General features: G+C 40.3%; 3 protein-coding genes across 3 annotated transcripts in view; 2 read left to right on the top strand and 1 right to left on the bottom strand.

The window, feature by feature from the left end:
* Positions 1-8,759, top strand: part of tpcn2 (two pore segment channel 2) — a 35,057-nt gene extending 26,298 nt beyond the window's left edge. Inside the window, exons 17-25 of the mRNA XM_050052603.1 lie at positions 717-766; positions 1,331-1,430; positions 1,754-1,825; positions 2,265-2,338; positions 3,684-3,789; positions 4,043-4,125; positions 4,218-4,299; positions 4,418-4,509; positions 4,611-8,759. Coding sequence (XP_049908560.1) covers positions 717-766; positions 1,331-1,430; positions 1,754-1,825; positions 2,265-2,338; positions 3,684-3,789; positions 4,043-4,125; positions 4,218-4,299; positions 4,418-4,509; positions 4,611-4,689 — 738 coding nt within the window. The 3' untranslated portion in view covers positions 4,690-8,759. The remainder of the gene's footprint in view (positions 1-716; positions 767-1,330; positions 1,431-1,753; positions 1,826-2,264; positions 2,339-3,683; positions 3,790-4,042; positions 4,126-4,217; positions 4,300-4,417; positions 4,510-4,610) is intronic.
* txlng (taxilin gamma) overlaps positions 1-22,773 on the bottom strand; it is a 765,700-nt gene that overhangs the window by 329,490 nt on the left and 413,437 nt on the right. The window lies entirely within an intron of this gene.
* pop4 (POP4 homolog, ribonuclease P/MRP subunit) lies at positions 11,100-21,229 on the top strand. Its single transcript, XM_050053131.1, has 7 exons — positions 11,100-11,232; positions 16,343-16,398; positions 16,561-16,790; positions 16,960-17,037; positions 17,146-17,207; positions 19,396-19,497; positions 20,509-21,229. The coding sequence occupies exons 1-7, from the start codon at positions 11,226-11,228 to the stop codon at positions 20,643-20,645; spliced, it is 672 nt and encodes a 223-aa protein (XP_049909088.1). The 5' UTR covers positions 11,100-11,225; the 3' UTR covers positions 20,646-21,229.

The raw sequence follows: 22,773 nt of genomic DNA, 5'->3' as shown, positions 1-22,773 counted from the left end.
GTGTTCATCCAGATTATTAAAGGAATAGTTCAACATTTTAGGGGAAGCTAGCTTGGCTGTTGCAGCTCCAACTATGTTTACTGTGAGAAATAGTCAGAAATTGTCTTCATGGATTATTACGGCTCTGTTTTTCTTTTAAAGAATATTTTAATTGCTTATTTAGATTGCAATGTGTATGATGAGAATACTGACACACTTTGGCTCTTTAGATAGTTTGATCGCTCTCACTCTTGGCTTTTTTTAGACTCGCTGTGTGGCTCATCTAAATCTCACCTGTGTTTATCTCACACCTGCTTTAACATGCAAATCTCAACAAAACAAACTGCATGACCTGTCTCACTGGTGACATGTGTCCTCCTGTTATTTGCGTAATCCTAATTCATATGCAAATACAGTGAAGAGGGAGACTCAGCAAACACTCAGTCTGAACTGTTTGTCTGTTGGTCAACATACCTGGTGGACACAAACACCACCCCACATAATAACCATGTTGCTTTGTAACTGCTGCTTGTGTAAATAAGAAAAAACTGTCACCATAGCAACTTAAAGAGGTGATGGTTTGTCAATGTTGTGTTCACAGCTTGTTTCTGCTGCCCCCAAGTGGCCAATACGATCAGTTATTGCAGGTTTATTGGATTAAAACGTCTCATGAGCATTTTATGTATTTACTACTTTTGATATTCACCGCTGATCTTGCATGTTTTTTTCTCTATCAGGTCCTACAGATCACCATATATGTCACCTACAGGCTTCCTTATTCTCAATGGTAGGTTTGTCTGTTCTTCCAGTCATTAAAAATGTTTGTGTGTTCAACCTGAGTTTGTGCCTCTCCTGAAGTCATTGTTATTATATTTTACAATGATGATTCACATTTAAGTCCCAGGAATATATTAAAATAAACTGTTTCAGGTGTAACCTTTATTTAAGGAGGTTCAAAAAAGAGGATTTAATAGTGTGTGGCCAGATTCATTTGCTTTCACCACCATCGCTGCAAAATTTAAGTACTAAATAATTATAAATAGCCAGTTGCAGAGCAGCCACCTGTAGTAAATTATATTAATAAATGCTCACTTTTTTTTGGCTCTTTTAATAGTAAAGATTGCCGACCCCTGATCTAAGTCATGACTCGGTCTCAACTCCTCGAAGTCTTGTCTTATTTCGGTCTCAATACACTCTGGTCTTGGTCCTGGGTTGGTCTCGTTTTAGGTGGTCTTGACTACAACACTTTCTACAAAAGACTCTTCAGGAATTTTAGACATGACTTCTTCTAAATCAGTAAACTGTGATAACTGACCTGCTAAATGTCTCGCATCCGTGTGTGTCACAACAGGGACCCAGCCTTGCATGGTGTAATGTCTCTGTGGGAGATGGTTCGTTTGATCAACATGCTGATTGTCTTCCGCTTCCTGCGCATCATCCCAGATATCAAGGTACACCGCAGACAAATAAAAACAGTCCCAGAACAAGTATAGTAGCATTCACACAGCAACTGGGGGCTTTCTGAGCAGCCGAGCACAATATGGAAATGACAGTATACTGCATACCAAGCCAAGATACGTAACTTAAATAAAAGCAAAAGGATACACGTGTGAAATGTTGTGTATAGCTATGATAAACAGTACACAGGATTTCATTATTGTGTCCTCTCTCGCAGCACACATTTTCATTTACACACACAAATACTTCGTCACAAGTACACTGCTGTGTCTTCGTGTCCCTTTTTTCCTTTCATATGTTTCATCTTGTTTTCCAGCTCATGGCGTTGGTCGCAAGTACACTGTTGGACCTGGTGAAAAACCTCAGAGCCTTTGCAGGGATACTAATGGTGAGTCAGCATATCTCAATCAACCAGCTGATCTACACTGCTATAAAAAATATGGTAGAAAATGGTCAACGGAGTCCTGTCACATATATATTTTCAAATTATTAATGTGAGAAATTAAGCTCAAAAAGAAAAAAAATCCCAAATAAAAAAGTATTCACATTTTTTTTAATGTATTTTAAAGTGCCTCTGCCTACTAGTGTTGAGTGCAAACCTTTTATTTTGTATTTTGGTCGTGCTCATGTCTTTAGATAGGTTAAATGATGGCATGAGATCATTGTGTCTGACTCATAAAACTATTTCCAAACTCTTGATACTGTTGAAAACACATATTGTGTTGTCCTCCTGCTTAGCTGACAGCAACGTGTTGAACAGTTCACATGTAAAGGGATTCAGCCCAACACAGGGACTGGTTAAAGTCTTCTTTGTACTCTCTGTGCAGGTGGTGTACTATGTGTTTGCTGTGTTTGGGATCTGGCTGTTCGAGGGAGCCATTAAACCTCCTCCAGAGATCAGGTAGGAAGTCATCTGTGACTAATAGAGACGTGATAGAAACGTTTGTCCTTATGTACTTAAGGACTGCACTGATGTTATCTCAGGTAAAATGGAAGGAAAGAAACACTGCTGAGGTGCACAATGTAGGAGGAGGGAGGGAAAATGAATACAAATATGTGCTGTGCCTGATTAATCATGACACACTGACACTTCAGTAGAAGACGCTGAGAGAAGTAGGTGTGAAACCTGAATCACTGCTTTATCAGATGCACAGAGAGACAAAGAGAGAAACTGTGACAGTGAAAAACATTTAGTCCCAGCTGCTGAGAATATTGCAGCAAATTAAAAGATGCATTTTAAAGTTGTTTTACAGCAGCTGTGACTTTTAATGGCTCACAGCAGGTCAGTGCAGTGCAACATGACTACAAACTACAAACCCCACAATTACTTTGCATAAGACATTCAGTCACTGACACATCCAACATTCAGCTGTGGAAAATATATACATATATTTTTTGCGTGACACGTTGTGATCAAGGGAGTTATCTACAGTTCTGAAAAGTAATGCTAATGTAAAGGTGCCTTAAACCTGCATTCTACCTAATGGCCAGCAGGGGGCGACTCCACTGGTTACAGAAAGAAGTCAGCTTGTATAGAAGTATATGAGAAAATGACCTTAGCATGATTTATCACCTTAGTTTTCTTCAATACAGCATGATGTTCATTTTGTAAATTATGGTTCCATTAAGACTGAAAGAGACGTGGCTGCCTTGTGATTGACAAGTCGTTTCCATGGCAGGTCCTCGGGTTCTCAGTCAGATCCACCCCTTATGCCTCCATAGCTCCACTCTCTCGTCCAAATATGGTCACTTCTGGCTCCAAAAATCCAAGATGCCAAGTTTAAGGCTTCAAAACTAGCCCACAAACCAGTTGGTGATGTCACAGTGGCTACTTCCACTTCTTTTGCACAGTCCATGTATGCAAAATCTTGTAACGTCAATGTAATCTGCAGCAGACTTAGCAAATATTCCACACACTCCACTCGCAATTTTGGGGTATAGGCTTGCAGATAAAGTATCATTTTACCCAAACTGACGCAATCTGTTGACTAAACAACCTGTTGTTGGGTTGGGTTATCCAATCAGGAGGAAGAGTGCTGTTCTTTACAGACATTCGCAACATAAAGTTACAGTATGAATATGAGTGTTACAAACATTATGCTGACAACTAAAGATGTAAGAGCCCTCAAGACTACCAACTAATTTTCAGTGGGTTCCCTGATTTAATGACTCATCCCTAATTGTGTGTTGCGTGTGTGTGTGTGTGTGTGTGTGTGTGTGTGTGTGTGTGTGTGTGTGTGTCCCAGTGTGCTCACCAATACCTCCATGGAGAACGTCACCTCTAACTACAGCGTGGAGTGTGGCACCTACGAGCAGCTGGAATACTGGCCCAATAACTTTGATGACTTTGCTGTGAGTAACATGAACAGACACATCTTCATGTGTTTGGCTTTAGTTAATTGTGTTTCTGTTTCTCTCCCTGTAAGCAAAGTCTCTCACTTATAATGCACAGCGGAAGGATAAAATCTGAGATTGATATACATGTATTTTATTTATCAGTTTGACATTTGATGATGATGAGTTACTGCTGTCAATCGCTGGGATGTTCTTAGAATAAAAGTGCAGGAGAGTAAATAAAGAGTACCTTTCCCTCCCTCTCTGTCAGGCGGCCATCATTTTGCTGTATGACGTCATGGTCGTCAACAACTGGCAGGCCTTCTTGGATGCATACAGCAGATACACAACTGAGTAAGACAAAATACTTTTGACATGCACAGCAGCTAATGCTGGTGGTGATGATGATGATGGTGATGTTGATGAACTTGTTTTATTTTTCCCAGGTGGTCAAAGATCTACTTTGTGTGTTGGTGGCTCACCTCCTCCGTCATGTGGGTCAACTTGTTTGTGGCGCTCATCTTAGAGGTCAGTCACAGATGTTCATTCATAACACGGCATAAAACACACTTCCAGTCAACAGTAGAACGTAGAACAAGTCTTTTCCTTGAATATAAACTGCATATTACTCCTTGTTTCCAAACAGAACTTTATCTATAAGTGGGACCGCAGTCACAGCTGCTCAGTTACAGACGTGGAGAGAATCAGATATGAAACCTCTGTTCAGCTCATGTTCAGGTACGTTGACACTGATGTTTTCTTGTCTGTCATGTAACTAAATAAATGTAGCTCTCAAGTCAGAGCTGACTCTTGGTCTGATTGTTCCTCTTTCTCTGCAGAGAGCAGATCCAGGAGCCAACTGAAGAGGAATTACTATGTCAGCTACACCAACACCCACACTTACAGTTACACTGGTGACACACACACAGAACACCAGCACCCACATGCAGCAGAGAGACTGCTATTAAATGAGTCGATCGTGTGGTAGAAGCACTGAGAGGTCAATATCACTGCATTCTACTACTAGTGTATTTTAATTTTAGATTATTGTAATTTGTAATGAATACTACTGAAACCAGTAGGAAGCACATGTTTTTATGTGTCATGTTATCCATGAACCACTGCGAGCTGCAGTTTAAGTCGTACACAGACGTCATGTTACTGAGTTGAACATGAGTGGGCGCAGCTAAAGAACCACAAGGTGTGTGCCAAATCTATACTGAAATATGAAACAGTATCTGTAAGTGTCTTTGCAATAAGTACACAAGAAATGGCTTAAACTGTGACGACAAGAAGCTCGTGCAATTTTTGATTTGGAAACTGCACATTGAGAAAGCAAATCCGAATTTCCAAATGTTACTGCTTTATTTTGAGTTTCACCAGAGTGACATAAAACCTGAACTGACTATGAAGTGTTGGGAGAATGTTGGGCCAGGCTGGGGCCACATGCGATTTTAGGAGTATTAAATATATGTTATCCACCACTGTTACACACCACCACCGTAGGTTTGGTGCTCCAAAACACAAAAATTCAGCGTTAATGTACATTTTTTTTATCATTGTCCATGAATAATCATATGCAACAGTTAGGGGGGTCCAGGTTTAATATTATGTGGGCAGTGTTCCCTCTTTAAAACTGCCATTGAGAGCTTCCAGAGCAGTCTTTTGCACTTTCTGGTTAAACCACTCAAATTCAGGAGGTTTTATTCTTTGAAATGTTTCATTTCACCCAACCATAAAGATCCAAGTATATTGTCATCACACTCTGGCATATGGGTCAGCGAAGAATGTATGTATGTGTATGCACTGCTGCTGTAAAATGAGAATAACCTTTATGGTGGTTGTTTACAAAGAATTCACAGATTTTATCTTTGACTGGATGCAGTCGTTACATAGAAAACAATGTGGAAACTCAAAAGTTAAGCAGCTTCACCAGCTTTTTGCTTTTTTAAAAATCAGATCTTGCTCCCACTTCAGCCCCTTTCACACAGGGATCATACAACTTTTGTGGAACATGCTTCAGATGCCTCTTGTTACATGTGACGGACCATCCTTAATGGGTTTGTGTCTTTTCTCCTCTGCGCTGCAGGAGAACAGCAGTAAGTCACACAATAATAACATCACAGCATTTCATTTGTTGTTTTTGTCACTGACAGGCTCAGATTGGTATTATAAGTGTCTGACAACATTATGGAAATGATCCGTACAGAGATAGACCTTCTTGTTAAACCAGAAACACCCCTGAAATCGACATCACCAAAGCCACCAGACTCCATTTAAATAAACAGTAATTTTATCATTATAAAACATACGTCATTCAAAGTTGACAGAAACAAAATAAAATTCCGAAAAACTGTCTTTGTCCATCTTTCAGCTGTTCCAACAATCACCAGCTCTGGTTTGGTTGATATAAACCTTTAATCCACCAAGTTAGATGTGAAAATGTGCTGCTCTATGCACGCTAAAATCACTCTTTCTTTAAATGGAGTCTGGTGGGTTTGGCGATAGCGACTTCGGGGCTGTTTCTGGTTTAACAAAAAGGATCTTACTCCGTTCCAAAAAGGTTTATCTCTGTAGGGATCCTTTCTATAATATTGTCACACACTTAGAGGAACAATCTGAACATGTCAGTACAAAAACAAGCACCTTTAGTGGATGTACATTGACGCTGCACACACGAGAGACAACATTGCAATCTGTTTGGCTGCTGCCAGCTGCAGCAGTCTCTCAATACCGGACCAGTTTTGAAAAAATGGGCACGGGTACAGGTTGAAAAGTACCAAAGCTGACCTTTGATGGGTGAAACATGAAACAAAATTGATCATAGAAAACAAGTGTCGCACACTCTCGCCACCACATTTCAGTATAATATACATTTTTTAATTCACTGTATTCAAAATGGTTAAAATACAAAATAATTAAGTGTATTACTTATAAATAGATTGCAAAAGTTAAGGCATCAGCTCTAAATGAACATCATGAACAAGAGATCCCTCTCCATGGATGAACAGACACTCAGTGAATTACAGAGTTGACACAAATTTATAGATAGATGGTGAACAGTTTGATTATCTTGACTGTATTAATCATTCTGGGCCAATAAACAGTTTTAAAGTTAGTTAGCTGCAGGTGGATAATACAGAAATACAGAGCACAAATGTTTGCAGCCGATGCAGTGGCAGCATCTTGCACTTCAAATGATGCTTTTCAATAGCGTTTTAGTGATTAGCTGTGTGGCTCTGTGTCTGAGGTTCACGCCTGCTTCACTGAGCCTACCTGCTGGTCAGTTTCATCACTGACATATGACACGCATATCTGTTGGCCCTTATGTAACATGTAACAGTGGCCAAACCACATTAGATAAGTACAGATGGTATTTAATGAACAGCTGCTTTGATCACCTGTTGCAGATGTTTGTCTTGCAACTTTTGCTGGCATGGTTACAATGTGTGGAACGCTGTAATCTGAGGGACTTAATGCGGAGGACGTTAGAAAAACATTAGGCATGAACAAGGAAGCACACACACCTTTAACTGGAAAGCATTCCTGCACTCAGGAGCAGGAGCAGCTTTGTCTTTTTCCATCTCTTTTTAGAGAGTCTCTGCACATTACTGCACAAAAGCCCAGTCCTGATTAAATGCCTTTTTTAATAGAGGTTCTTTGGATGTATAAAACCGGGTTGTTGGCTACCTCAAATTATGTGTCCATTCCTCAGTTACCCTGTAAATTATTCATAATACTTTAATCTGTAAGGGTCCTCACATTAAAAGAATCAAACGAGTTTTTCATAGAAATTATTTCAAGTTATGAGTATTGTTTTAACAAAACATTAAAAATACTGGTGTTGTGTTGGTGTGCCAGATGACGTAATCTTCAAGTGACGTAAATCTCAATTTGATGTGCTGTCTGTTGGAGCAAGTAATGTTCATACTGGCTTAAATGAACATTGTGTTTCCTATCTTTGCTAAGCAACAGTTTTGTGTGAGACATCAAAGGCCTGTCCCAAATATAGGCCTGTTGATTTCTGTGATTTAAGCAAATAGTAGCCCAGGCTATTAATTGAAGTTTTTGGTACATGTGCAAGTTTTTTCTCATCCATGTAAGTGCAGAATTTCATAAGTGGTTCGCGCTTTCAAAAAAACTGTCTTTTGTTTGTCTTCGCTTCTGGTGTGGCAGTCAGGGAGAGAGAACAGACAGTAAAAAATGTGTAAAAGTGCATATAGTGCAAAGTCCAACATGGACTGAAACGTTAGCACTAGATGTACTTTTGCACATTTCTCACAGCCAGTAGAGGTAAGTAGAGACATTCGAAAATTCAGACTCTAATCTGGATCTCTTTAGTTCTCTGTGTGCAAGTCTTCCATTGCTGCGTTTAGCATTTCATAAGGAAATGTTAAAAAATGTTCTATCTCACAATGACTGTTTACTTTCTCTTGGATCCACACCACGAACCAAACACTTGTTCCTTATTGACCTGTGGCACACACACACACACACACACACACACACACACACACACACACACACACACACACACACACGTGTGAAAGGGGCATATACTCTGGGAGTATCTGTGGTGCTGGTGAGGCTCCACGCTGGATTAACATCCATTTACTAGATTAATTATCAAAAGCTCAGTAAATATTAACAGATGTTTTATCTTTGCAGAGTGGTGTCTGCCATAACACCAGTGTATTTAGACTTATTTTGAAACTACATTTCTAGATTCTTTCTAGAAAAGACAAATTGTGCCTTGGTATTTATATAAATACAGTTTCAATGCAGTTTATTTGTAGTAAAAAAAAAGGGAATATATTTTTATTGAAAGCGGTCTGGATGTGTAGGGAAGTTCGAATTAGATTTTCTGATATTTGTAATAACTTGAGATACAGTTTGTATTTCAGTCTGTATTTGTGAACTCTTATAACTGTGTATAAAATGATCCATAAAGAGATTTTAAATAAATATTTTGCAAAAAATCAAAGACTTAAGTTGTGATTTTATTGATTTTCCTCAAAACAAGCTCCACTTCATCCCCTTCCCTTTAGTTTTACAGCCAGTTAGCTGCTCCGTGCAGCCATTCCCTCTGTCTCTCACACACATTCCTAAAGTTCGGAAATTTCCAGTGCCGCTGAGCTGATGATGTTTACCTCACCTGACCTTTTGTATCTGTTCAGTGGAATGTTTGTCTGTTAATGTCAATAGAGAATAAGTGATAAAACGCATCACAGTATGAGTTTTATCCATTTACTTGCCTCACATCATTTGTGCGGTGTTGTATGTATACTGTCTATAGACAGGCGGTATAGTCACCACCATAGGAAGGTCAAAGGTCATTCAAAGCAGCCATCTTGGAGTGAAACCCTTAGAAAAATAAATGAAGAATGTAAACACTGTTATGTCTACGTAAGACTGTTACAACATCCAGAGCAGTAGTTTTCAAACTGTCTCGGGCTTCCCCTGTGGGGCGCAGAGTTACTGCAGGAGGTGCGTGGGTGTCATGGGAAAAATGTGGAGAGGAAATAAAGTTGAATGAGGAAATAAACCCAGATGCTTTCAGGATAGACAGTCTACGTGATTCAGATGGTGTGTACAAAGGCGCACAGTGATACTCATCAAGGAAACGTGTCAGAACTAAAGTCAAGAAAATGTGACAAAGTGTCTTGTTCTAAAGTTTTGTGTGCAAAGTTTAATTTCCTTTTTCCCTGTATTTGGGTGCCTGTGTCTGTGTTGTCTCTGTATATAATATGAACAAGATAGGTCGATTCAAAGCGCACATTTGTTATGTGATACACCTTGTTTGTTTCCTCTGTGATATGTATAAGACTACATTTGATTGAATTTGAAAATAAAAGTCATGTGCAAAAAAAAAAGTAATTATGGTGAAAGGAAAATCTGTAGTAAATTTAATTTTGTTATTAACATCTTCAATATTTATTAGTAGTTTACGAAGACAAATTCAACTTAGTGTACATTCATCCAAAGGGGGCCATGAGGGAAAAAGTTTGTGAAGCATTGTACTAAAATGTACGTATGTTCATTACTGGCCTTTGCAAATAGTAGTGAGACAAAACAGTCCTTTCTTAATTTATAATTTTTGCCAGAGCCTTCTGGAAAGAACCGGTTGTATTTATTAGAACTTAAATAAGATGCAGCCATTTAAAAACATCAGGTATTATCAGACACAGGTTTAAATGTGTTTCTCTGAAGGCACCTGTCCTCCATAATCAGTCAAATGAAGGCTGCATTTATTAACAGATATAGAACAAACTCTGAAACAGGGCGGCCTGTTGTTATTTATTCAGCCTTTAAATGTTGTTAAGGTGTGAGCTTTATGACACAGTGCTCTGAGAGACTTTAGGTTTGTATTTGGCTCGTCTGTTTAAGGTGCTCCACCTGCCCTCTAAGCCACAAGGCTGCCCTTCAACATACTGTATAAAGTCACATCACTGGTGAACCTTCTCCAACATTCATGTGGGCTTCATCATTGTAACACCCAAAATCTGTGACCCATCAGATTCTCTGACCCAGCACCAGACTCTGTTAAAATATGGTTGAGTTTTTTGAGTTGCTGAGTGGTTAGCATTTACACAGGGTCACTGAATCATATCTTGTTATTACATCTATTAATGAATGTTTTTTTTGTTTTTTTTTAAGTTTTAGTCAGTGGATAAAAACTACAGTACCCACCATGATGTGGCTGAAGAGGAAGTCTGCTTCTTGAGATAAGGCACTGCATGTTTTTATTTCACTGATCTCTGTGCAGAAACACAGTCATTTTACCAGCTAATGGTATTGTGTAACAGCAAGCACAATGGAGCATGACTAAGAATATTCATTGTTACACTGATGAGACAATGGGCCCCTTGACACAGATGGATTTTTTGTGTCCATTTGTAGTTGTTTTTTTTTTGTTTTTTTTAATCTCTTTGTAGTTTTTTGTGGTTGTTTTGCTGTAGTTATTTGTGTGTCTCTTGGCAGTATATCTTTGTGATCATTTTGTGTCTCTTTGTGGTTGGTTAGTATTAATTTGAATGACATTTTGCACACAAAATTTTGCACATGGATTACAGAGTGTGCAGGATGTGGATGATGGCACCAGCACAACTTGATTAGACAATGAAAAAACAAGTCTATAAATTTTTTTTTTTCTTTAAATCCATTGTTCTGTAAGAAAAGACTGACCATCACGTCAGAATGTAATTATTAGTGTCTTTAATTTAAAACTGTGAAGTAGACAGTACTTGTAATGGGCGGTTTTGACTGTAGAGGGCGACATTACGCCCTGCAGCAGACAGTCTACCGGAAACCCCCCAGAAAATGAGCTGCAGAAGAAGAAGGAAGGAAGTGAAGTTAGGTTGTGTTCAAATCGCATGTGTTGAAAGTGTCTCTTGCAGTCAGGACGGGTATTTAATGTAATACCGTTTCTTCAGGGAGTCCGCAGAAACGTGGAAATGGACGGTGAGTTTAATCTTCGAAGAGGGAAGCGAGGTTGTGATTTAAAGGGCGAGTTCATAAGTGTTGACACGTGAATCCGACATTTATCAGTCTCATCTCACAACCGACAAAATGTCCTCCTTATCTTAATAATATCTGTGTAGGCATGCTGTGAAAGCAGTGGAGGAAGAAGTACTCTGAAAGCACAAGTAACTATACTGCAGTGTAGAAATACTCTGTTACAAGCTGAAGTCCTGCATTCACAATGATATTTAAAGGGTCAGTTCACCCCAAAATCAAAAACACATATTTTTTCTCTTAGCTCTAGTGCTGGTTACCAATCTAGATTTTATTGGTGTGAGTTGCAGAGTGTTGGAGATATCGCCTGTAGAGATGTCTGTCTTCTCTCCAATATAATGGAACTAGATGGCACTCAGCTTGTGGTGCTCAAAGTTCCAAATAAAAACATTTGAAAAACTCAGCAGAAATGTCTCTTTGCAGAAATCATGACCCGGCTACTCAAGATAATCCACAGACCTTGTTGTGAGCAGTTTCATGTAGGAACTATTTTCTTGCTATCGAGCTACGCCTGCCAACTGTATCACTGCGCATGAAGGAAGCGTGCATCTACTGAAAAGAGACATTGCTGTTGAGTTTTTCAAAAGTGTTTTTTGGCATTTCAAGCACCACAAGCTGAAATAATAATAATGATAATAATTTATATAGTGCCTTTATATAGCGCCACACTGAAGGCTCTATCCCCAAATGTTCACCTACTGGTGTGAGGGACGTTGAGGAGACCCAAGTCAGCGGGCCGCATCTAGTTAAATTGTGGGAGCTAAGTCTATTACTTGCAGCTACAGAGATGTTTCACCTGACCTGACCTGGCTGATGCACTTTCCTCGGTTGATGCCACAGCTTCCTTGTTTTGAGTTCAGACGATAAACTTCAGGTTCCAGTTGGCAAACAGTCATTGTGTTTATTCATACCACCAAACACAAGTTGAATAAATGTTCATTTCTTTATCTTTCATCCAAATCGAACACAGCTTTCAGCACGTTGCACACTGTCCTGCGCCACAGTGCTCAAAAACCTTTTGCTCTTATGGAGTGAAACACCTGACGGCAACAATGTTGTTCCTGCCTTTATACTCTAATGTTCAAAATACCAATACAGTGTGCATGAAATTAATGTCTGTGGAGTGGATGACCTGTTTAGAGAGAAGGCAGACATCTCTATGGCTGATATCTCAAATATTCACACCATAACGATCTAGATTGATAAATAGAGCCACAGGTAAGAGGAAAAAAATGTGTTTTTGATTTTGGGGTGAACTATCCCTTTTAAGTAAGAGCACAAATACAACAAAACTATCTCTTGGCTAGGTACTGCTGATGGTAAAACAGAAATACATACAAGCACATAGTAGGCTACAGTAATGACAGAACACATCGACAAAAGTTAAAGAGGACGGCACCTCATTTACATTTCTGTAACACTTGACTTATTTAGATGTAGTTAATAACGATATTAATGTTAAAAATGGAAGGCTTAACCTACTTAAGTGAGCACCTCTCAGTAATTTTCCACTTCACCTGCATTCATACTTTCAAACAAACAGGGCTGTGTGCCAATGCCAGCATGCTGGTATTGTTCATGCTGGCTCAGTGACATGGCTCTCTGCCACATGAGGCTGGAACAGTCTCAATAAATGCTATTATTTCCGCCTGCACTTTTCCTGCCTCAACGAATCAATATGTCTGATGTGAGAAAGGTTTGCCTCTTTCTCATCCTCCAGTTTCTGTACTGATACAAACTGATATCTCACTTTGAGGAAGATATGCATGTCTGTCTGTTTTGTACCATAACAGTGTGGGTACCATGTGTATATGAACTGTGGTCAACTTCCCTCCATGTTGCCAGCACCCAGATCTCCCTGCTCACCTCTCCGCTCAAATTCATGATGTAAAACACGTCATCCAGTGGATTTTTTGCGGGCTCTGTGGCTGTTGCCATAGATGTGCGATAATAACTCGATACCAGATTCCACGATGGCACCTATTCAGTCCAGTTGAACTGCTGGCCTGGCCATACGCCAAACAGTATTTCTAGCTTCTGGGTTCCCTTCCGCTTTATAAGGCCCTCTGAAAAGGTGCAGTAGGGTCTCTCTCACTGGCTCTGCCTGCGAGTTCTTGCTCAGCTCATAGACTTTACATTGTGATGATGTCACAGATTAAGGCCCTGATCACACAGAAAGCTTTTGCAGGTTGCAAAATGCAAGGCACAGGGTAGTTGCTGTACCTCTGTTTGAGGGTGAGAGGCTGTCAGCAAATAGTTTGTTGGTCACAGGGAAACAGAGATCTGTGTGGGTACATGAGACCCTAAAAAAGAGGGTGGATCACGGGCAGCACCACCAGTTTCTCCTCCATTGTTTACCAACTGTTAAATTGTTTTCGTGACCACACAGAAGGCCCGCTTCTCAAATCATCAGATTGGACAATGGGGAAAAAAGATGATGAAGATGACATGGGGCGCTATTCCACTCTGAGATGAAGTTTTTTCAACTCAGGGAGTTCAGAGCGCTCCTGCAAAAACGCCAGGCACCTAGAAACATGAGGTGTGTAGCAACGAGCAAAAAGTTTCATCCTCGTTAGAAACAATTAGAAAAAGCTACCTCCAGTGGCTAAAATGCTTTCTGTATGATCAGGGCCTAATGCACCTTTCACAAAAGAAGCTTACGTTGTCAGGTAATACATGTTACTCCTGTACAAGATCTTTGCCTAAATAAATTAGCCAGATTATAATTGAAATCAGGAACTATCTGACCAGACATTTGATCGCATCTTTCAGTATGGGACATTTTGATACTTGACACATTTCAGTCAGAAAAAGATGCTCCACCTGTTTGTCTGGGCCATGAAAGCCCTTTAAGGCATCATGTAGCACATCAGCCAGTGTCTGAACTTTTGGGGGAGATGTTGGTTACATCATTGTCACCTGGGCGTTGTTGCTGTTATCAGCAGAACAGTAGTAAACGGTTCTGTACTTTCTCAGTCTGACTGTACAGAACAGTCCTGCAGTAGCTGGTCGGACACGTTTGTCTTCTTTCTGAAAAGATTGTCTTTGACAGTCTCGTTCACACCGTCCTGGCTGTTAAAGCAGCTGCTGTTAATACTTTTAATTTGCTTCCCCTGAAGCTAAATTGTAAATCAGTGAAGGTATGATATGTTACTTAACCTCGCTTATGCAACGCACCGACTGTGGAGAGGTTATCTGAGCACATCTGAGATATTCGTTCACCAGTGTCACAGAAAGTCCCTGTCTTCACAAAAATCAGGATATTCCTTCACATTATTGCCAGTCAGCGCAAAAAGTTAAATCCCCAGCACATGTTGACACCTGTCATTGTGACATTTAGGTATTTAGGTCATTCTCAGCGTGTGTACTAAAACCTGTCTACATGTTAAAATGATGAGAGAATGGGGCTTTTCCAGCGGTGGAGTTTCAGTGATGTGTGTAAATTGCTCGCCCCAAAACATGGACATCCAACACCTTCATGAAAAAGTCAACAGGTTAGAAGAAAGTTGAAAGCTTTCCCGTTGGTAGCTTCTTGAGTTTGAGACACAGAATTTACATTTAAAAAGCAGAACATCTATATATGATTTTACATAATATAAAAACATTTAAACTATACATATCTATATACACTCATACATCACACACTTATATACAACCATGCATACATTTAAATTGCCATAAAATCAACAACACACTACAGAAGAACCCCAAAACCCTCAGCTATCTATCTTTTGTTTCACTCAGTTCTGTATTGTACAGTTTGATTGCTGAAGGCAGGGTTGCTGCTTACATCCTGTTTATTCTGCACTGGATGAGTTGCTGCTCTGTAGTCATCTGTTGGTATAGTCTGCTCATGTTTGGGAGCAAATCATGGAGAGGATGTTGTACATGAGTCATCTCTTTGACCAGCTGAGTGGCTCCCTGTTCCCTTCTACTCTGAGGAGATGGGAGTTGCAGTGGCAGGGTGCAGCCTCTGGAGATGATCCCGTGGGCCCTCTTTTGCACCCTCTCCAGACTTTAATTGCATCTTACCAGAAGGAGAGTGCTATACTCCAGACACAGCCTGATCGCAGCAGTGTTGATGGAAACATGGCCCTCGCTGGGGAGGCCATGTCTGACGAGAGCAGTCAGAAAAAGGAGCCGTTTACAGGCTTTCCTCACCACCTTTTCAAAATCAGTGTCTCCCCCGCTGAGGTCAGAGTCCAAGTAAAAGTCTAAGTTCTTGGTGGTTCTTTGGCTTTATTTATTTAGTACTCACACACTCTCTAGAGAACCTGAAGTTTTTAGTACAGCTTTCCAGTCCTCAAACAATAACAAACTATTTAAAAATCCAATAACTTTTCCTGAAAAGGTTTTGAATTTACAGCAAAATAATGATCAGATTGTAATATAAATTGGTGTTCATGAAAGAAGGAAATAAGGGAATTTTATATTATGGTCATTAGGGCTGCAACTAACGATTATTTTCATTGTCAACTAATCTGTCGATTATTTCTTCGATTAGTCAACTAATCATTTTATCGCAAAATGTGTTGAAAAATGTCGGTCTGTCTCTCCCAAACCCCAAGATTTATGTCATCTAATGTCTTGTTTCATACTCACGCCAAAGGGTTTTAGTTCACAGTCATGGGTGTGTAAAGCTGCCAATATTTGAACGTAAGAAGCTGCAATAAAGCCGCAGTGGCCCGGGTTCGAGTCCTGCAGAAGCTGCAATAAGAGTATTTTTGGGTACTTTTATAGTGCCGATTAGTCGACTACTAAAATAATGACCGATTATTTTAATAGTCGATTAGTCATCGATTAGTCGACTAATCGTTGCAGCCCTAATGGTCATACTGACCTTAGAGCTTGATCAGTCAACATATTTAATTGACAACAACTTTGATAATTAATCACATAAGCCAATTATCTACCAAACAGTGTCAGCCCCCTGCTATCTTTCTCTCTATAATCTTTTGGTTTTGGACTGTTGCTATTATGAACAGGATTTTTCACTGTTTTCTGCCTTTTTATTAGGTTTTGTGTAATACTAGTTTTGTTTGTGTCCTTTGAACAGAAAGACTTGTTCGAGCCACGATTCCTCGGGAACTGGTGAAGGTTCTTGGTGTTGAGGTAAGCAGATAGCGCTCAGAGGTCACATGATGTGCTGTATAGTGTAACTAAACCGTGTGTGATCTCTTGTGCAGTTTTCAGTCATGTTCTCAAAGTCTTTAATGTGCTGTCTGCAGATTCACTTCTCTGTAAATGTCCTCTGTGCCATTGTCTGGTTTCCAGTCTCAGACCCCCTCTAAAGCGGGAGCCTTCACCCGGGCATTCCTGAAGAACAGCATTCTGCCGAACACACAACAGGATGTACAGGGCATATTGAGTCACAAGGCGCTGATACTGGACTACGCCACGTCCAAGAAGGACAAGTCCAAGAGGAGCAGCAAGAAAGCCAAAGGACTCAACGCTCGGCAGAAGAGGGCGATGAAGATCTTCCAGATCAAACCTGAGCACCAGAGGTTGGTGGGGAATCTGAAGGATGGGAAAACATATGCCTGGATAGTTGATGTACATGACCACGTCAAAATATTCTTTTCAGAATTGACTGTGGTGCATTTCCCATGTAGCCTGCAGTTTTCAGCCCCTCCTCTCTCCCCAGTATCACAGTCTTTGTCATTATCGTTGTAGATACGAGCTTTTCCTGCCTCTGCATGAACACTGGAAACAGTACATCACTGACCTGTGTGGTGGATTTAAACCAACAAGGTAAATCTATTTGGAGTTCCACAGACGCTGACATTCCTCATGAACAGCTCACTTGAAGTGATTTCATAAGTCTGTATTACTTTAGCTTCATGTGTTGTGTTTTTTCAGCACTCCACAGTTTGTGCAACAGAAGCTCCTGAAGGCAGACTTCCATGGTGCCATCCTCACAGGTAGATGTTTAGTTTTCTCTAAAATTAACATCACAATGATGTTAATCAGTCAGGTTAATTTCCAGGGCTGGAACCTGCGGTTATTCCACAGGCTAGTTAATAACATGTCGGGCAGGAAATCCAAAGTGTGGGATCATTTTGAGAAGGTGAAGGACGAACCCAAGGTGATATGTAAACTCATCTTCATTGGTCGACTACAAACATGACGTATCATCTGAAACATGGAAGTAGCTACATGCCCATTAGCCCACAGCGTCATTAACAGGCGGCTCGCTCAGTGTGTGACGTGCACTTGTAGATAAAATATAGGCCTATATTAATGAAGGTTCATTAGTACGGTTTTGTATTTCTCTGTAATGTAGCACAGTGTTAACAATGTTACTGATACTATTCTTTCTCACACCTTCAACTCAAACCACCAAAATATATCATTTAATCATTACATTAATATCATTAACATGTGGGCGACTAGTCGGCTAATGGACCTAAATGACGACTTTTGGTCGACGAGGAAAATTCTTAGTCGGGGGGCAGCTCTAATTTCTGTACAAGATTTATTTTTTCTTACTGTTCGACTAATTGCTACTTTTAAAACTTAAACACCACTGTGACATGCACGCATTCCAGAGCGGCTACTTTTCAGGTTGCGATGGCTGCGCCCAAAGGTAAACCAAGTTCAACTTTGGAACGCAGCAGCGCACGCTGCATGTCATGTGACGTAGAACAACCAGTCACATCCTACAAATGTCTTTTCCTTCTTCCATAAATATCAGTCTGTGGTAAATAGGAAAAAGTTGATCATGTTGATGAAGGGCTACCCAGAGCTTTACATCTGTCCCACAGACGATAGGCCTACACACTTATAAACAGCTCCTGGAAGAAGATCAGCTCTGCACTCAGGATTTCAGGTTAAAAGGCTATGATATGGTGCTTGTTAAGGTTGCTTAGCAACCTCAGACGCAACCTGCCGCTCTTGAAAGCTGGCTCAAAAAAGGCACAGAAGTAGCACCCAGCACCTGACCTCACGTTTTCCAGGCAGAATGCAACACACATTTCGGTCCGTTATGTTTCACCATCCGATTAGTTCAGCTGTAAGGAACGTACAGCCCATGCGTATAAAGTTGTTTATCATAATGGTGAGAATTGGGTTTTAGATTTCCGATTATTGACTTTGCTGCATCAAGATGCAATAGTTCGGGGCGTCTGTGGCTTAGTGGTAGAGCAGGCGCCCCATATACAAGGATGTTGCCGCAGCGGCCCGGGTTCGACTCCAGCCTGTGGCCCTTTGCTGCATGTCTCTCCCTCTCTCTCTCCCCCTTTCACACTTCACCATCCTATCAATTAAAGGCAAAAAATGCCCATTTAAAATATCTTTAAGATGCAATAGTTTAAGAAAGAATGGCGATGTATCTAAAAATAAATTTTTTCCTCCACCTTAGTAAAAATGCTGAGTTTAACCTTGCACAGCTAGACGTCTCAAGTTCAGTTGTTGCCACAGTCCGTAACAATCACCAAAGAAAATCTTTTGTGTCCAAAGCGATCAGCAAATATTTCCATCAGCAGTTTTCAAACTGTGCGGGTGATGTTTCTAAAGATACTGTGTGAGGTGAAAGGGACACATGCATGCAGGTGCTGTAAAAACAACAGAAGTAGTTATCTTAGTTTGGCCTCTTATCGACATGTTCAGCAGTTGAAGCTGCAGCAGTGACACACACCTCATGGAGGAACTTAACGACCCTCAGTGCCCACTCTCTGCAAATGCAAATCTCCAAGGAATCCAGGAGGTTTTTTTCATATCAAATACACTTTATAAGTTATTGATCAAAGCCTGTTATGAGACCAGCATGGTGTCAGTTGGTATGAGTGCTGAGTTTGTCCAGTCAGGTGTAAAAAGGATTCATGTTTATGTCTGTATGAAGATGAGAATTGATGTACAGTTTAAATGGGACTTGTGACCCACTGAACGGTTTATCTTGTTGATCGCTGTTACCTGTGCTTTACTGTGAAACCATACAAAGTACCTGTTGTTTGCATATACATACTTAACTGATGATCTGATTACCTTTTTGTAAACAACAGCCTGTGTTTTTATGTGAGTTGAGTGTAAGAACTACTAACCACCCTAAACCATCACCAACAGACGCAGCTGTGACAGTGTCGTACTAACAGTTTGTTTTCTCTCTCCCAGTGGTCCGGTCTAAGTGCCCATCATATGTCGGGACTACAGGGATTCTGGTCCAGGAGTTCAAACATGTTTTCAATTTCATCACCAAAGAAAACAGACTGAAAGGTGAGACAGCAGAACGTGTCTCTCTCACTGAGACTTAAGCTGCTCATGTTTTTGCTCTTGTTTGTTAAGAGTTTTCAAAACTCTGTCGTCCAAACTAACGATTCGGACAAAGTTGTAACAATATTAATAGTTCTTGAACTTTTTGTGAAGAGATGCGTGACATTAGAATACATAGACCGTTTTGCAGAGGACATTTTGACTGACCAGAGCAGGAAAAGCACAGATGTAACTGATAAAATCAAAAACAACTGCATTCCATGTGTGTGGGTCAGTACTGATTTTAGAAAGTCAGGGCATCAAAAAAACACATGAAGCCACATGACTTTTGCAAATCAGATCCAACCACAGTTGTTTTAAAATGCAATTGCAATCAGATTTCTACAGATGTGTCTCAGTCGGGACACTCTGGTCGCTCATAATGGATTTCAGTGTCGTTGAACGTGACACACACAACAGATCCAGAGTGATGGAGATGCTGAGCAGTAGACAGCATGGACAACAACAGTCCTTGTACAGACGGCGAAATAAATAGGAGTGAATACCATGGTCTTGTACCTCTATTTATCATGCGTCTGTGTTGGGAAACCGCATCACCAGCGTAGCTATTTAGCTACTGGCACAAACACCTTTTCCACAGCAGCCCATGCAGATAGGCTGGTAATGACAGGACACACAAATCAGATCGATTACTTGCAGATAACAATGCAGACAGTCTTACTTTAAGATCTGATGTGCTCTTCCTGCTATGACAAGTCACTTTCTTTTTTACGTGATTTGAAAAGCACATGTTAAAAAGTTGAACCAGTTTGGTAAAATTTAACTTCAGAAATGAGAACTGTGAACCACCACATCAGGATTTAGTCACGATACGATGTTGTGCTGTTAAACAGATTACAGTTAAAGCTTCCAGTCTTTGACAGAACCTGTTTCAGCACTAATGGCAGTGTTAATGATACACGTTATGAGATTAACACTCTGTTGTTTTCTCACCCTCCTCCTGTTCTGTAACAGTGATCCCCAAGAGGAACAGTGTGTTTTCAGTGGAGACCAACGGCTTCGTCTCCTACATCTATGGAAGCAAGTTTGAGCAGCGAGCCAGCGAACGCTCGGCCAAGAAGTTTAAAGTCAGAGGAACCATCGACTTGTGATGCAGTGCACCTCAACAGGAGAGACATTACAGACTTCCACTGCCCTCCGTTGGCGGTCAGAAGGAACTGCAGCAACAGTGGCCAATGTGCAGCAGGTGTGCTGTGGTCATTTGCTGTCTGTGGGACCATAAAACTCCATCTGACAAATTATATTTTTATTTATTTTTGGTTCAGATTTCACCTCGTTGAATATGGATGCCTTTGACACATAAGTATTGCCTTGTTTTAAAGGGGAACTCCACCAATTTTGCACACTCTGAATCTGTTTACTTGTCATGAGGAGTGCTAAACAGCTCGTAAACAGTTGTATAATGTCCTGTGTGTCAGGATGATGTCATCAGTTTGGGCTTGGAAACTACACATTTATAGGGATGTCCCGATCAAGGCCTCAATTAAAAATCCAGTTCCTTTAATCTGCAGACTCAGAGTCCGGTTTAGATGTTTATATGAACTTTGATGTTGATTAATTACATATCTGACACAATGACAGCTGTACTGAATCTGAAGCAATCTTATTTTTAACGAGCTACTTGATGAAAATACTGAAGGTCCTGGTTCAAAGCTATAAAGGTGATAAAGTTTAACGTGTAATTCCTTAAAGAAAAGTTGCACCAAAATTTAGTTACCCATCCCTGTTCAGTGAATGTTGGCGTGGTGTGCTCTGAGTTCAGCACAGCTGCAAACCAGTTCAGTTTAAACAGCAGGCTTTATTGCTTTATTCTATTCAGCTCTCGTCAGTGGGAGTCATTAAAGTGATTGATTACATTTAAATTAAAAAGGATGAGCTCATGCAAGCTGGCAGATGGAGCAAATGTTCGCTGTAAGAAACAGTATTTAGTTCATTTTGTTTTATTATTTAGTGTTTATTGTGCAGTATAGAACGGAGCTTGTAACTGCACAAACGTCTGTCTGCACCTTTCTATAGCAGACAGTGTGAAACTTGGCGGGCTGTCAGCTGTTCCAGCCTGATTACAAACTCTTTGTCTGTGTACTTTCCTGAACTCCTTTAACTGCTCCCGGGGCTATCCGTGCACCAAAGTGCTGGTTTGCTTCTCACATGTTGCTGCTCCCCAGAGTCCCTTGTTAGAGAACTCGTCTAACCACATGCTATCGATACTGCTGAGCTGGAGGCGTCTGTGCGTTGACAGAGCAGACTTGTACTTTTTGGCCTTGACAAACACTTTTATAACCCGTATGCTATTTTAAGACAGCTGTGTGGGCTCATTAGAGAGAAGCATGCAGGTGAAGGTTTCACTCAGATCAGAATCAGATTACTGATAAAGATTAAGACTGCAGAATCCAGACTGTCAGGTGTGTTATATCATGTCAAGACAGAAATACATGCGTGTCTGGGTTCAGTGCCGTGTGTGCATGATGCAGAGAGTTCATGGGGCGGCAGTAGTTCAGTTAATAGGGACTAGGCTTGGGAAGTAGAGGTTTGCTAGTTCAAGTGCTTGTATGTGTCCAAGTTTGGAGTGCAGACTGGTAGCTGGTGAAGTGCCAGTTTGCCTCCTGTACTCTGGTTTGGTTCCTTAATCAAGGCACAGAACCCGCAAATGCTCTACCCCTCAATCTGACATCCCTCCATTTAATGCACATGTACAGGTCCTGTTTGAGCATGTGTATGTATTTTAGGACATGTAAAGGGAAAAAAATTGAATTCCAGACGCCCTTTGCAAGTATTTGAACCATCGAACCTTGAGCAAATTGGTGCAGTTTCTTTCAAAAACATTGGGGGGAAAAAGGGCAATTCCACAAATTGCAAATTTTTTTATAGAATTAGAAAATTATTTTTAAAAAGCAAGGGAAAAACTATATTTATAATGGTCATTATTATATATTTTAGATTATGTTACATAATTATTATAATTTTAAGCTCTTCTTCCAGGTTATTTAGTTGTTTGTTAGTTTGTGTTTAACTCTTTTTCTAAATATTTTGTTGTTTTAATTTTCTCTTTTTACCGATTTCTTGGTAATTTTTTGGGTCATTTCTTCTTTGTTGCTTATCGCCTTCTTCCCATGTTTTGGGAAAAAAAAACAAGCCAATTTGCTCACGTTTCAAAGGGTTAATAAATCTGTCGTCATTTTTGATCAACATGTTTAGTTAAAAAGTTTTTCAGGAGTTTCC

Source organism: Epinephelus moara, chromosome 1 (genome assembly GCF_006386435.1).
Source record: "Epinephelus moara isolate mb chromosome 1, YSFRI_EMoa_1.0, whole genome shotgun sequence".
In the NCBI taxonomy this organism is placed as follows: domain Eukaryota; kingdom Metazoa; phylum Chordata; class Actinopteri; order Perciformes; family Serranidae; genus Epinephelus; species Epinephelus moara.
Note: the sequence above shows the minus strand (reverse complement) of the source record. Positions and strands in the feature narration are given on the sequence as shown.

Excerpts from the sequence above, each read along its gene's own strand:
- pop4 (XM_050053131.1), top strand. Across the intron at positions 16,399-16,560 it reads TGAAGGTTCTTGGTGTTGAG|TCTCAGACCCCCTCTAAAGC; the intron begins GTAAGCAGATAG and ends TCTGGTTTCCAG. Across the intron at positions 19,498-20,508 it reads CAAAGAAAACAGACTGAAAG|TGATCCCCAAGAGGAACAGT; the intron begins GTGAGACAGCAG and ends GTTCTGTAACAG.